The sequence below is a fragment of the Papio anubis genome, chromosome 10 (assembly GCF_008728515.1).
Source record: "Papio anubis isolate 15944 chromosome 10, Panubis1.0, whole genome shotgun sequence".
NCBI classification, from domain to species: domain Eukaryota; kingdom Metazoa; phylum Chordata; class Mammalia; order Primates; family Cercopithecidae; genus Papio; species Papio anubis.
In genome coordinates this window covers 53,358,344-53,373,404 of record NC_044985.1, presented here as the reverse complement: position 1 = coordinate 53,373,404, position 15,061 = coordinate 53,358,344, and the positions used below count along the sequence as shown (strand labels likewise).

At 38.9% G+C, this 15,061-nt stretch overlaps 1 protein-coding gene across 1 annotated transcript in view; it reads left to right on the top strand.

Moving 5' to 3' along the window:
* Window positions 1–14,799, top strand: part of CCDC173 (coiled-coil domain containing 173) — a 58,109-nt gene extending 43,310 nt beyond the window's left edge. Inside the window, exons 6-9 of the mRNA XM_003907581.2 lie at window positions 5,388–5,527; window positions 9,057–9,249; window positions 10,255–10,419; window positions 14,356–14,799. Of these exons, the coding sequence (XP_003907630.1) occupies window positions 5,388–5,527; window positions 9,057–9,249; window positions 10,255–10,419; window positions 14,356–14,697 (840 nt within the window). The 3' untranslated portion in view covers window positions 14,698–14,799. The remainder of the gene's footprint in view (window positions 1–5,387; window positions 5,528–9,056; window positions 9,250–10,254; window positions 10,420–14,355) is intronic.
* Window positions 14,800–15,061: the final 262 nt, after the last annotated feature.

The following is a 15,061-nucleotide window of genomic DNA, read 5'->3' as shown; positions in this document are numbered from 1 at the left end:
CATAAATACCCAGTTTCAGGTAGTTCTTTATAATAATTTGAGAATGGACTAATATAGTAGGTATCATAAGACTCTATGATTAAGTATATTCAGTGGGAGCATTTGCCAAAACTTTCAAACTTGATGTGAAAGTTTGTATCAAAGTTCTTTTTTTTTAAAGCCTAATCTGGTAGACAAAGGTAACATATCTTCCTGATTTTTTATTTATTTTCTTTTTTGAGATAGGGTCTTGCTCTGTTGCCCAGGCTGGAGTGCAGTGGCACGATCACAGCTCACTGAAGCCTCGACTTCCCAGGTTTAAGTGATTCTCCCACCTTAGCATTCTGAGTAGATGGGACTAGTCATACACCACTATGCCTGGTTACTTTTTAAAATTTTTTTATAGAGATGGGGTGTTTCCTAGGCTGGTCTCCAACTCCTGAGCTCAAGCGGTCCTCCTGCCTTGGCCTCCCATGGTTCTGGGATTATTGATGTGAGCTACCGCAACTGGCCTGTATCGAAGTTCTTAAGGACCAACCTCCTAATAGTGTAGGATATCTTCTAAATGCTCTCTGGTACACAATAAAACATTTGAATGATCAGACTAACTCCAAGCAAATTAAATCCATGCTGCAGTAACAGTTCAGGAATAAGCACCTGTTATAGACAGAAGACAGTATTCTGCACTGACTGAGAATACAATTTTTTAGTGATTGCAATTACCATGTCATTTTTCTTGCTTTTATGTATTCCTCTGTTCCTCTTCCCTCCTTTAAGATCATGTTCATGTTCTTAAGACTTCATCTCTATGCCCAAATTAGTAAAATTATACTCTAAAGAGATACTGTCCTTTCAAACAGGTCACCTACAGCAGCTAATTATTGGGGTCTCTACTGAGAAAAATTCTGTGACTTTTTTTTTTTGAGACGGAGTCTCGCTCTGTCACCCAGGCTGGAGTGCAATGGCCGGATCTCAGCTCACTGCAAGCTCCGCCTCCCGGGTTCCCGCCATTCTCCTGCCTCAGCCTCCCAAGTAGCTGGGACTACAGGCGCCTGCCACCTCGCCCGGCTAGTTTTTTGTATTTTTTAGTAGAGACGGGGTTTCACCATGTTAGCCAGGATGGTCTCGATCTTGTGACCTCGTGATCCGCCCGTCTCGGCCTCCCAAAGTGCTGGGATTACAGGCTTGAGCCACCGCGCCCGGCCAATTCTGTGACTTTTAACTAAATATTTTCAAATGTGAATTTTGGGGAAACTAATATTTATTTGCTTCTCCTACATGGCAAAACTGCCAGTTCTGCTATTTGAAAACCCCCAATGACTTTATTTTCTACCATCACTTTTTTCATGTGCTGCCAAAATGAAAATGTTTAAATTAAGTGTGTTGTACAAATGGTAGCCAACACAAACTGGTTTTTTTTTTTTAATTTGTAAGAGTTTAAAGTTTTAATTTTACATTTTGACCTTTTTTGTAAGGGTGTATGTTATGTGTTTAACCTTTGTTAACATTAAAAACTGTGATGTGTGCGTAGAATATTACTTTCTAGGGCTAAATCTCTGATTTCCTGAATCTTACGTCTTTTTCTTTCTTGATTTACTCCCTCATCTTGCTAAAATACACCTTGGAGTAGCTTCCTTAAGAAAGGGTGTATGAGAGGTAAAATGTTTTAATTATCTGAAAAGTTTATTTTATTTTTTAATCATTTTTATTTATTTTATTATTTTTTAAGGACCAGTATGATAGTATGAAAAGCTTATCTTTTAAAGTCATGCATGATTTATAGTTTGATTGGTTATAGAATTCTCGGTTCAGAATTCAGAATTTTGTATTCACTGTTCTATATTCCTTTGGCATCCAGTATTGCTATTGAAAAGTATGATGCCATTGATGATCTTCATCTGACATATGCAATTATTTTTACTTTTCTTTCTTTCTTTTTTCTTTTCTTTTTTTTTTTTTTTTTTTTGAGACTGTTTCACCCTGCCTCCCTGGCTGGAGTGCAGTGGCATGATCTTGGCTTACTGCTGCAACCTCCGCCTCCTGGGCTTAAGCACTTCTTGTGCCTCAGCCTCCCGAGTAGCTGGGATTACAGACATGTGCCACATACCTGGCTAATTTTTGTACTTTTAGTAGAGACAGGGTTTCGCCATGTTGGCTAGGCTGGTCTCGAACTCTTGGCCTCAAGTGATCTGTCTGCCTTGGCTTCCTGAAGTGCTGTGATTACAAGGGTGAGCCACTATGCCTGGCCATTTTGCTTTTTTTCTTTTTCTTCTTTCTGTCTTTCTGAATGGTTTTAGGGTCCTGTCTTTATCTCTTGTGCTCCAAAATTTTATAGTGATGTGCCTTGAATTATGTGCCTTCATTCATTTTTCTGGGCACTCAGTTGATGCTTTTATTCTGTAAACTCATATTTCTTTCATCCTGAGAACTTTTATTGTTTTATTTCTTAGATAATTTTGTCCCCTTCCATTTTATCTTTCTGTTCTAGAATCCCTCTGATAGACATTGGATTTTTTGAAATAATGCTGTAATTTCTAAGAATCTTTTCTCATTAGTTAAGATAAGGCTTAAATGCATATGATAGAAAACCGCAAATAATATACAGGTTTAAAGTGCAGGGGTGTGTGGTAACGGCAGCTATAGAGTTAACAGGGACTAAGACACCACCTTCTCTTTTTTTTACTCTGTTACTCTTTTTTTTTTTTTTTTTTTTTGAGATGGAGTCTTATTCTGTCACCCAGGCTGAAGTACAGTGGCATGATCTCAGCTCACTGCAACCTCTGCCTCCCAGGTTCAAGCAATTCTTCCTGCTTCAGCCTCCCAAGTAGCTGGGATTACAGGCACCCACCACCATACCCCACTAATTTCTGTATTTTTAGTAGAGATGGGTTTTCAGCATGTTGGCCAGGCTGGTCTTGAACTCCTGACCTCAAGTGATCCGCCTGCCTTGGCCTCCCAAAGTGCTGGGATTATAGGTGTGAGCCACCACACCCAGTCTACTCTGTTATTCTTTGTACATAGATGGCATCTGTCCTCAAGTTTGCCTAATGGCCCTGAATAGCTGCTGGAGTTTCAGCCCTCATGTCCACATTCTAGATAGCAAGAAGGAAGAAAGGATGAAGGTAAAAAGGGAGTACTCTATTTCCTATCTCCTTCTCCTCCTTCTCCTCATCCTCCTCCTTCTCTACCTCCTCCTCCTTCTCTACCTCCTCCTCTTTCTTCTTCTTTCTTCTTCTTTCTTCCTCCTTTTCTTTTCTTCTTCCTCTCTTCTCCTTCTCTTCCTCCTTCTCCTCCTCCTCCTCCTTCTTCTTCTTCCTCTTCCTTTTCCTCTTTTTGAGACAGGGTCTCACTCTGTCTCCCAGGCTGGAGTGCAGTGGCACGATGTTGGCTCACTGCAGCCTTGACCTCCTGGGCTTAAGTGATCCTCCCACTTCATCCTGCCTGGTAGCTGGGACTACAGGCATGTGCTGCCATACCTGTCTAATTTTTTTGGTCTTTTTTGTACAGATGGGTTCTGGTACATTGCCCAGGCTGTTCTCCTTTTAAGGAATTTTCCAAGAAGTCCCACTTAACAGTTTTCCCTGAATCTCATTGATCATAATTTTGTTACACCTGGCTGATAAGAAAGCTGGATGTATAGTCTTTTAGCTGAGCATATTTCTACCCTGAATAAAATCTGGGTCCTGCTGCTAATGAAGCACAGAAGAAATAATCTTTGGTAAGCAACTAATTGTTTCTGCCATTTTCTTTTTGTTCTACTGAGTTTCAACTTTGTATTCTAAGTCTTCTGTTGATTTTTTTAATTTTAGCTATGAAAATTTCAATTCCTAAGACTTTTACTTGAAATGTTGTTGTTTTCATTAAAATCTAATTCTTGGATAATGGGTGGAATACTTTTTATGTCTCCAAGTAGGCTTGGAGTAGCAGAGACCTAGTTTTTAATGCTAACTCTGCCATTTACTGGCTATATAACCTTGAGCTTAAGCTTTCAATATTGAAAAATGAGAATTAACTTTGTGTTAATCAACTCTATATTTTTTCATATTATAAAAAGTCTTTGTGAATATTAGAATAAACTTGGAGAAAACAGTAAAATAAAACTTGTAAGGAATTATCCAAAACAATCACTTTTAACAGTTTGCTGTTTGCTTTAGTTTTTCATGTTGATCATATTGACCAATATATCTCCTAACCAGATTATAGGCTTGTAAAATTAACCCATAAAATAGGAGATTAGTTAAGAGTGCTGGGCACATAGTAGACCCTGAGGTATAAATATATTGGAGGATTAAGAACTTTTACTTTGAATTGGTTTCTACTTATATAATAACAGAATATGCCAGGCACGGTGGCTCGTGCCTGTAGCCCCAGCTACTCTCGAGGCTGAGGTGGGAGTTTCCCTTGAGCCCCAGAGTTCAAGGCTTTCATGAGCTATGATCGTGCCACTGCACCTTGGGCAACAGACACCCTGTCTAAATAACAGAATATACTAATATATCTATATATTCAGGCTATTGTGCTCAACGGCATCTGTTTTTATGATGGCTAACTCAGGCAGAGCTCATAGAACGTATGCTAATATGAACAGATTTTTACTTTTTGTTGTAAATACTAGTGACCTACTTTAAAAATTTGTTAGAATACATATCTTTATTTTCATATATGTATGCAAAAGCAAAGTCTGGACAAGAAACTAGCAATAGTGATTTGAGTCTGGAGGGAGGATTAGGAAGAGACATAGTGGATGGAGTGGAAGGACGCTCGCTACACTGTGTATGTAAAAAGCATTTTTGGTTTTTGAACCATATGACTATTCAAACATTAAATGAACTTTATATATATTTGGTGTATTTTTTCTTATTATACAATTATTTTTAATTGCATACTTTAAAGACATGAAATATTTGAAGAGACATACAGAAAATCATTAATAAGATATAAAAGTTACCTATTATCTCATACCCCAGAGGTAACTACTGTTAACATTTGACACATTTCTTCCAGTCATTTATACATTATAAAGTTGTACTTACATGTATTTGTGAAATTGGAATATACTATGTAATGTTACATATTCTGCTTTCCCCCACCTACATATTGATTATATTATTTGAATCACATCTCATGCAACTGAGAGTATGATTTAACTATATTCTCCATGATTATTCTCTATGATTGAATATTTAGAGGTTGTTTCCATTTTTTGGCTATCATAAGTAACTTTGAGATAAAGTGCATGGCACTTAAACCTTTATGCACTTCTCTGGTCATCTCTTTGGGATAAAATTTCCAGGAGAGAAATCACTGGGTCAGAAGCTGTGACCATTTGACAGGTTCTTGTTAGCTGTTGATATGTTGAAAGATATTTTTCTTTGTGATAAGTTAATACATACAGTTTTTCCCCCAAGGAACATATGCAGGATAAACATATTATCAAAGCTGTAGAACAGCAGCAGCAAGAGGAAGAAGATGAAAAGATTAGAAAATTTATCAAAGCAAAAAAGTGTCTTATACAAATGGGGAAAGAAAAAGAAGCTGAAACACACAGGTAGGCTTTAATAATGTGTATAATAAAGTACTATCTGAAATTATTATGATTTTATGACTATTATGACAGTAGTCTTTAGGAACAGAGGTCTTATTTTATATATGACTAGAGCATTCAGTGATCTGATTTCAGTTTGGGATGTGGGTATGAGGACATCATCTTGTAGATGGTCAGAAATGCTGATCTGCTGTTCCAGAGGAGTATGAGCTGAAGATGGCTTTGTGAGCCATTGGTATATAAGTGGCAGTTGGAGTTGTGGATACAGATGAGCTCACCTAGGGTGGGTAGGTAAGAAATGAAGGTGGCAGAGTCCCTAGGGAACTCCATTTAAAAGTCAAATGGAAAAAGAAGATAGTGTGAAGACCAACGAATAGTTTCCAGAGATTGGAGAAAAACCAGGGAAACATCAGGGAGAAGAGTCTCAGTAAGAAGGGAGCGGTCATCAGTGTTAGGTCAGTAATGGGATTAAGTATAATTTTTAAAATGAAGTATTCATCCAATTTAGAGGACATTGCTTATGTTAGTGATCAGTTTGGTATGGGATGTAGAGATAAGAGTAGGAGGCCAGATTGCAGTATAGGGGGTTTCTGTCTAAATCATGCTTTCCCCTTGTGCAGAATCCTCTGATGGCTTCACAACTCACTTAGCCTTTACAATGGCCCATAAGGCTCTCCACCTACCCAAATTTCCATCTTCCCAGCTCATCCCTCCCAGCCTTATCCCTTAGACCTCTTCTCTTACTATTCTCTCCTCTCCTACTTCTCACCTGTACTGGACTTGCCTCTGCCTACTCTAGGGAATGCTCACCTCCAGAGAGCACGTAACTTGCTTTCTTAACTCTGTCAGATCTGTACTTAAATATTACCTTGTCACTGAGGCTTTCTCTGACTACCTTATTTAAAATTATACCACCTCCCCAATTGCTTGTCAGTTTACTTGCTTTTCCCACCCTCGTTGCTTGATATATAGCACTATATACATTTTTTAAATTATTTATTTTGTTTACTGTCCCTCTCCTCCAGCAATCATGAAAGCCCCATGAGGACACAGATTTTTATTTTTATTAAACCTTTTTTTTTAGAGATGAGGTCTTGCTGTGTTGCCCAGGGTGGAGGACAATGACTATTCACAGGTGTGATCACAGTGCCCTGTAGCCTCAACCTCATAGCCTCAAGGGATCCTTCTATCTTAGCCTCTTGAGTAGCTGGGATTAAAGGTGCGCGCCACCATGCCCAACTTTTTTGTTCACTGTTAGGTCTGTCCCCAGCACCTGGAATGGTGTCAGGAGCATAGTAAGCAATCAATAAAACTGTTTAAAATACTGTTTTTTGGAATTCTACCTGAAAGGTCACCTTTTCTCTGAAAGCTTTCCTTTTTTCTCCTTTGTCCATATCATTTTCTAGCTTTCTCATGGCATTTATTACCCTTTGTCTTGGATAGTTATAAAGACATTCGCATAAATGTTTTTTCTCCACTTTAAATTGTAATTTCCTTGGAGTATGCACTGTATCCTCTCTCATCATTTCTCACATGCTGCTTTGCCAATTCACTCAGTAAGTGAATTTGTCACAACAAAATTATTTTTTATACAATTTCATAAATTAAAATGCCCCAATTTATTTAACAAAATTTATTTATTATTATAATGTACCAGGCACATGCTTTGCTCTTCACTAGAGAGAGGACCCATTCAATTTCTGACCTGAGGAATCTCATAGTGAATTTGAGAGGCCAAAGTAGGAGGATTGCTTGAGTCCAGGAGTTTGAGACCAGCCTGGCCAGCATAGCAAAATCCTGTCTCTTAAAAAAAAAAAAAAAAAAAAGGAACCTTAAAGTGTAAAGGGAGAAATTTAAACAGATCAAGTCAAAAAAGTGCTGTGAATAAATTTCAGACAGAATATTGTGAGGGGATGGATATTTAGGATTTTGATAACTTTAATTATTAGATTATTTCTTTGATTTTATTTAAATAAAGGCCTTTTATAGCCTCAGCCTCCAATGATAGAGTAAGCAGGGTAGTCTGATAAAATATTGAAATATTTTCTGTGGCCAGGTGCAGTGGCTCACGCCTGTAATCCCAGCACTTTGGTAGGCTGAGGCAGGTGGATCACTTGAGGTCAAGAGTTCAAGACTAGCCTGGGCACATGGTGAAACCCCCTCTCTACTAAAAATACAAAAACTAGCTGGGTTGAGGCAGGAGAATCGCTTGACCCCAGGAGGCGGAGGTTGCAGTGAGCTGAGATTGTGCTACTGCACTCCAGCCTGGGTGACAGTGAGACTCTATCTCAAAAAAAATTTTTTTAAATTTTTTTTTTAATAGAGTCTCACTCTGTCACTCAGGCTGGAATACAGTGGTGCACAGTTCACTGCCACCTTGAACCCCTGGGCTCAAGCAATCCTCCTGCCTCAGCCTCCTGAGTAGCTGGGACTACAGGTCCGTGCCACTGCCTTGGCTAAGACTTTTTTTTCTTTTTTTTTTGAGACAGAGTCTCGCTCTGTCGCCCAGGCTGGAGTGCAGTGGTGTGATCTCAGCTCACTGCAACCTACACCTCCTGGGTTCAAGCGATTCTCCTGCCTCAGCCCCCTGAGTAGCTGGGATTACAGGCGTGTGCCACCACGCCCGGCTAATTTTTGTATTTTTAGGAGACAGGGTTTCACCATGTTGGTCAGGCTGGTCTCGAACTCCTGACCTCATGATCCACTCGCCTCGGCCTCCCAAAGTGCTGGGATTACAGGCATGAGCCACCGTGCCCAACTTAAAAAATTTGTCTGTAGAAATGGGGTCTTGCCATCTTGCCCAGGCTGGTCTCTTAACTCCTGGGCTCTAGCGATCCTCCCACCTCAGCCTCGCAAAGTGTTGGGATTATAGGCATGAGCTACCACACCTGGCCTAAAATATTTTTCAATGTAGGTAATTTTAAGATCTTATTTCGGCCGGGCGCGGTGGCTCAAGCCTGTAATCCCAGCACTTTGGGAGGCCGAGGCGGGTGGATCACGAGGTCAGGAGATCGAGACCATCCTGGCTAACACAGTGAAACCCCGTCTCTACTAAAAATACAAAAACTTAGCGAGGCTGAGGTGGTGAGCCTGTAGTCCCAGCTACTCGGGAGGCTGAAGCAGGAAGAATGGGGCGTGAACCGGGAGGTGGGCTTGCAGTGAGCTGAGATCCGGCCACTGCACTCCAGCCTGGGTGACAGAAGCGAAGACTCGTCTCAAAAAAAAAAAAAAAAAAAAAAGATCTTATTTCTTACACACATACACACACACACACACACACACAGAGAGAGAGAAAAGAGAGAGAGAGAGAGAGATGTATTATACATATTACTCTCTTTGGATTTTAGAATATATGTACTTTATAGTTAAAAAATAATTCCCAGTTAAAATAATCAATGTATGTAAGGAGCAATGGGGCTCCTGTTAGTTTTGTAAGAGATGACAGGTTATCTCAGACTCCCTAATTAAGTTATGTTGGCTCCACTGGACATCTGTTCATGAAGATTTGACAAGTATGGTTATTTTGTTACAGGCTTATGGAGAAACGAAGAGAAAGAATACATAACTTCCTGAGTGAACTATTGAAAGAGAAACTTGACAATGAAGATATGATTATTGCTAGAGATATTGCAGAAGCTGAGGCTGAATGGGAAAAAAGAGAAAGAGAAAAAGATGAAAAAAACAAAGCAGAATTAAAAACAATTGCAGAATATAGAGCCATTGTGGTAAACAATTCAATTATGAAAATAAAAATAGAAAGACAAAGTTAGGACCTTTCTACTATGTTTCCCATCCCATCTGCCTCTCTAACCAAAAACTAGCCAAGATATTAAAAACAATATATTACTTATCTTCCTGTATTTTTGAAATTGGACAATGTTTACTTCCTAACAAAGATGACATGACAGTCAGTTACAAATGAGATATTTATAGATGCAAAGTAATAATCTCTCCTGTTTCAGAACCATCTGAAACACAAAGGTTATTTATGTGGTATACTTTTCATTTGTATGTTTTAAAGACAAACCATGTAAAAATTATACATTTGTTTAATATTTCAAAACTTATATCTTACATGACTGTCATAACATTTAATTTGGATAGCTGATAGTTTATACACATAGGAGCAATTTTTTTTTTTTGAGACGGAGTTTCACTCTTGTTGCCCAGGCTGGAGTGCAATGGCGCAATCTTGGCTCACCGTAACTTCCGCCTTCTGGGTTCAAGCAATTTTCCTGCCTCAGTCTCCATAGTAGTAGGGATTACAGGCATGCACCACCATGCCTGGCTAATTTTGTATTTTCAGTAGAGACAGGGTTTCTCCATGTTGGTCAGGCTGGTCTCAAACTCCCGACCTCCCGAGGTGATCTGCCCACCTTGGCCTCCCAAAGTGCTGGGATTACAGGCGTGAGCCACCACGCATGACTGGAGCAATTAATTTTTTACTTACGTATTTCCCTTCCTTGAGAAGATCTTTTTTCTTTTCCTGTATTTTCTTTTTCAAGCCAATAAAGATTGTCCTGTATCACTTGGGTGTTTTCTGATATTCAGGAAATAGAGCAAAACCAAAGTAAACTGGCCTCATGGCCAGAAAAGTGCATGCACTTTTCTGCTCCTGTATTGCTCCTGGCTGACTCTCCTCTGCTTCAACTCTCTGACTCTATGCCTTTTCAGACGGGAATGGTTGCTATAACTGGTTTTAATTTGTTTCCTTTGCCTTAAACGTCTAGATGAAAAATAAAGAGGAAGAAGAAAGACAAAGAAAAATAGAGGCTAAAGAACAATTGCTGGCTGTCATGAAAGCAGATCAAATTTTCTGGGAACATGAAAAGGAGAAAAAATACAAAGCTGATAAAGAACACCGAGAGGTTCAAGACGCCCATATTCAGCAAATGGTAATTATTCCTGAATGTTTATACTTATATTAGCAATAAGTATATAATACAGAATTCATGCTAGTTTTCTATCTCCCAAGCAGTTTATTTTGTCAGATAAGAAAAAAATGGTCATTATGGTTATGGCTCAATAAAATATATTAAAAATGTAGGGTTAGTTTCTGTTTTTATCTCCAGTGAAGTTCCCATGCGAGTTTTATCTTTTAGATGAATGTTTATCCTTCTTTAGTGTCTGTTATACTTTAGTAAATATTAAAGAAAATACAAATGCATGTGGCAGGCCATAATGCTCATCTTCGTTTTACTTTTTTCCCATATCTCAAAGACTATGTTGATTGGGATCTCATAGGTTTCAGATTTGAGGTGAATGGAGATATCAGATTTTAGAAGATATGTAGAGGACCTAGCATCCAATCATTTGCAACTAAAACCTGTTTTTGAAATGGCTGTACCATTTTCCATTCCTACCAGCAATGTATGCGAGCACAACTTACTCCACATACTCATCAACACTTGATATTGTCATCCCCTAATTTTAACTATTCTAGTATAGTGATATCTTATGGCCTTATTTTACATTTCTCTAATGACCAAAGATAATGGACATCTTTTCACATCCTTGCTAGCCATCTGTATACCTTCTTTTGTGAAGTGTCTATTTAAGAGTGTTGCCAATTTTTAATTGGGTTTTCTTAGTGCTGAGTTTTTTAAAATTGATTTTTATTGTGGTAAAACATAACATAAAAAAGTACCATTTTAAGCATGGTTAAGGGTACGGTTCAGAGGCATTGAGTACATTCACATTGACCACTCTACATCTCCAGAGTTTTTCATCATCCTGTACTAAAACTATACACGTTAAACAGTAACTCCCCATCCCCTCTTTTCTCCAGTCTGGGTAACCTCTGTTCTACTTTCTATCTCAATGAATTTGATTATTCTAGGTATCTCATAAATGGAATCAGACAATATTTGTCCTTTTCTGTTTGGTTTTCACTTTTTTTTTTTTTTTTGAGACAGAGTTTTGCTCCACTGCCCAGGCTGGAGTGCAGTGGCGTGATCTCGGCTCACTGCAACCTCTGCCTCCAGCGTTCAAGCAATTCTCCTGTCTCAGTCTCTCAAGTATCTGGGATTACAGGTGCCCACCACTACGTCAGGCTAATTTTTGTATTTTTAGTAGAGACGGGGTTCCACCATGTTGGCCAGGCTGGTCTCAAACTCCTGACCTCAAGTGCCCGCCTTGGCCTCCCAAAGTGCTAGGACTCCAAGTGTGATCCACTGCACCTGGCCTCCATTTTTGAATTGGATTTTTTGCTGTTGGGTTTTAGAGGTTTTGAAAATATTCTGTATATTAATCTCTTATCAGATAACATGATCTGCAAATGTCTTCTCCCATCCCATGAGTTACCTTTTCACTCTGTTGATAATATCTTTGAGATGTAAAAGTTTTTGTTTTTTTTTTTTTTTTTTTTTTTTTGAGACGGAGTCTCACTGTGTCTCCCAGGCTGGAGTGCAGTGGCGCGATCTCGGCTCACTGCAAGCTCCGCCCTCCGGGTTCACGTCATTCTCTCGCCTCAGCCTCCCAAGTAGCTGGGACTACAGGCGCCCGCTACCACGCCCGGCTAGTTTTTTGTATTTTTAGTAGAGACGGGGTTTCACCATGTTAGCCAGGATAGTCTCGATCTCCTGACCTTGTGATCCACCCGCCTCGGCCTCCCAAAGTGCTGGGATTACAGGCTTGAGCCACCGCGCCCGGCCGAGATGTAAAAGTTTTAAATTTTTGGCCGGGTGCCAAAATAGTTTGTTTCAATCATGATCAAATAAGATCAGTATTTGGAATCCTTCTGATTTACTTGTTGAAGTCTTTAAGAAGTTTTCTTGATCAAATACTTGGTTCCTGTTAGGTACAATTTTTATAAATACTTGATTTTTTTTTTTTTTGCCTTATTTTCCAGTTTTCAGGATAGTTAATTAGCTATTGTCTTCCAAATGTACTTGGAAAGTACTTTTACCTTCATCTATTAGCATTTTTAGGATTTTATTTTATTTTATTTTTTTTTTTTTTTTGAGATGGAGTCTCGCGCTGTCGCCCGGGCTGGAGTGCAGTGGCGCGATCTCGGCTCACTGCAAGCTCCGCTTCCCGGGTTCACGCCATTCTCCTGCCTCAGCCTCCTGAGTAGCTGGGACTACAGGCGCCCACCACCGCGCCCGGCTAATTTTTTGTATTTTTAGTAGAGACGGGGTTTCACTGTGGTCTCGATCTCCTGACCTTGTGATCCGCCCGCCTCGGCCTCCCAAAGTGCTGGGATTACAGGCTTGAGCCACCGCGCCCGGCCGCATTTTTAGGATTTTAAACTTAATTTTTTGGAACTTTTTCTTTATAAACTTATGTTTATGCTTAATGCATATCAAATGTGAGGTACCAATCATATGTTCCATCATAGTAATTCTTTCCTTCCATTGTCACTTCCTTTCTGTGCTTCAAATGGTTCTTTCTGTTCCCTCAATATTTTTCTACATTTACTAAATTAACTTATCCAAATTGCTGCTTATTAAGTTCCCAAATATTAGCATTTTACCTTTGATGAGAGATAGATTTTGGCCTTTTTTTGACCTTTTCTCCAATCTTTTTTTTTTTTTTTTTTTTTTTGAGATGGAGTCTAGCTCTGTGGCCCAGGCTGGAGTGCAGTGGCCGGATCTCAGCTCACTGCAAGCTCCGCCTCCCGGGTTTACGCCATTCTCCTGCCTCAGCCTCCCGAGTAGCTGGGACTACAGGCGCCCGCCACCTCGCCCGGCTAGTTTTTTGTATTTTTTAGTAGAGACAGGGTTTCACCGTGTTAGCCAGGATGGTCTCGATCTCCTGACCTCGTGATCCGCCCGTCTCGGCCTCCCAAAGTGCTGGGATTACAGGCTTGAGCCACCGCGCCCGGCCCCTTTTCTCCAATCTTATTGTCATTTTCTACTTTTTAAAACTCTGGTATTTTATCCCCAATTTCACAAATAGTATGTAAACTGAATTTTGAATTGCAGCACCCAATAATGAAAAATTTGATATTTCACATTAAATATGGTTGCTCTGTTCCATCAAAAATTTAAATTTATCGTAGATATCAGGTTTGGGCTACTGTTTTATGCCAACATTTTGGATTTTGAGAAATATTTTTATGAATATTAAATATATTCCTAAGTAGACAAAGTAACTTATTTTAAAAAATAAAGTCAACATTTCTTAAAGTGCCACAGAGAATACAAATGAAAAGTTGCCAACCAGAGCATCACAGAAAAGCCATAAAAAGAATCCCATCCAATGTAAATTAATATAAACAATTAAAAGACAAAATTTGTATAAAATATTGGTAAACTGGCTTTTGACAAATTGCCTACTTATTCCACTCAGTGCCTTCTCAACCTCCCTTGATAAATGTCACTCATTGTTCCAGTTTAAAATTTTTGGGAAATAATGTAAATGGTTTTAGTCCAGATATTCACTGCTGATTTAATCTTATGTGGCTGGGAACATGGTATATTGGGCTGACCCAGCACAGTAGAGTTGAATGAATTCCTCCAAAATAGCGGATGGTTAGAGACAATGGTGGCTGTGCATTCTAAACCACTAAAGTTCACATCTTGTAAGTGGTTGAAACAGGATTCTAAACTCTGTTACCTGAGTTTTATCTAAATTTCATGTTTCGCTATGTCACTGTGTTATTTGCAAATGTATCACATTAGGCTATTAATAAAGGTTTCATTGAGCCACTACTTTGAGCATGATAGGAAAGTTTCTGAAATACATGATAGTATATAGTTGTTAAATCAGAACTTGTAAAATATCAATGAGTTTAGAAAATTATACCTACATTTTCAAATGCTACCTATATTTAGAAAGTTCATGTTCTTAACCAATATTAAGTTATATTTCCTTTCTTTTCCAAATAGGCCAAAAATAAGTTTAATGCAAAGCAAGCAAAACAAGCAGAATTAGATTATTGCAGACTTACTGAAGCTCTTGTGGCTGAAAAGGAGAAAGAATTTCAGGACTATGCCAGAGAGGTAATTGAACTTGAATCGGAAACAACAAATAAATTTATTTACCCTCTTGTAAAAGCTGTACAGGAAGGACCTGGAGGTGGCCGTGGACCAGTGCTTGTGGATAGAGGTGGATTAAGACCCAGCTATCAGGCAAATGATATTACTGGAGTCCAGCTCCCTTTTTATAACTCTCAGGGACCAAAATATAATTTTCAGAAGTCAAAGAGAAGGTTAGGTTTTACATGGTAGAAAAAAATTATTTTTAACATTGAGAAGACTAAGTTGTAGCATATATGAGCTTCAAATGTAAATGGATTTCTGTTAATAAAGCTGTTCTTCATCTAAGTACAATTATGTCTGATTTAATTGATCATTCTCAGTATTTCTTTTGGGTATATATAAAACCCCAATTTTGAGATTCCTAACTGTGGTAAATTACACAAGTAAAATTTACTTTTTAAATGTACATTCAGTGGTATTAAGTACATTCAAAATATTGTATAGCCATGACCATTGTGTAGTTACAGAATTTTTCAGTGCTCTGACTGGAAACCCCAGACCCATTCATTAAGCAGTGACTCCCCATTCCCCTTCCCCACAGCCCCTGGTAACT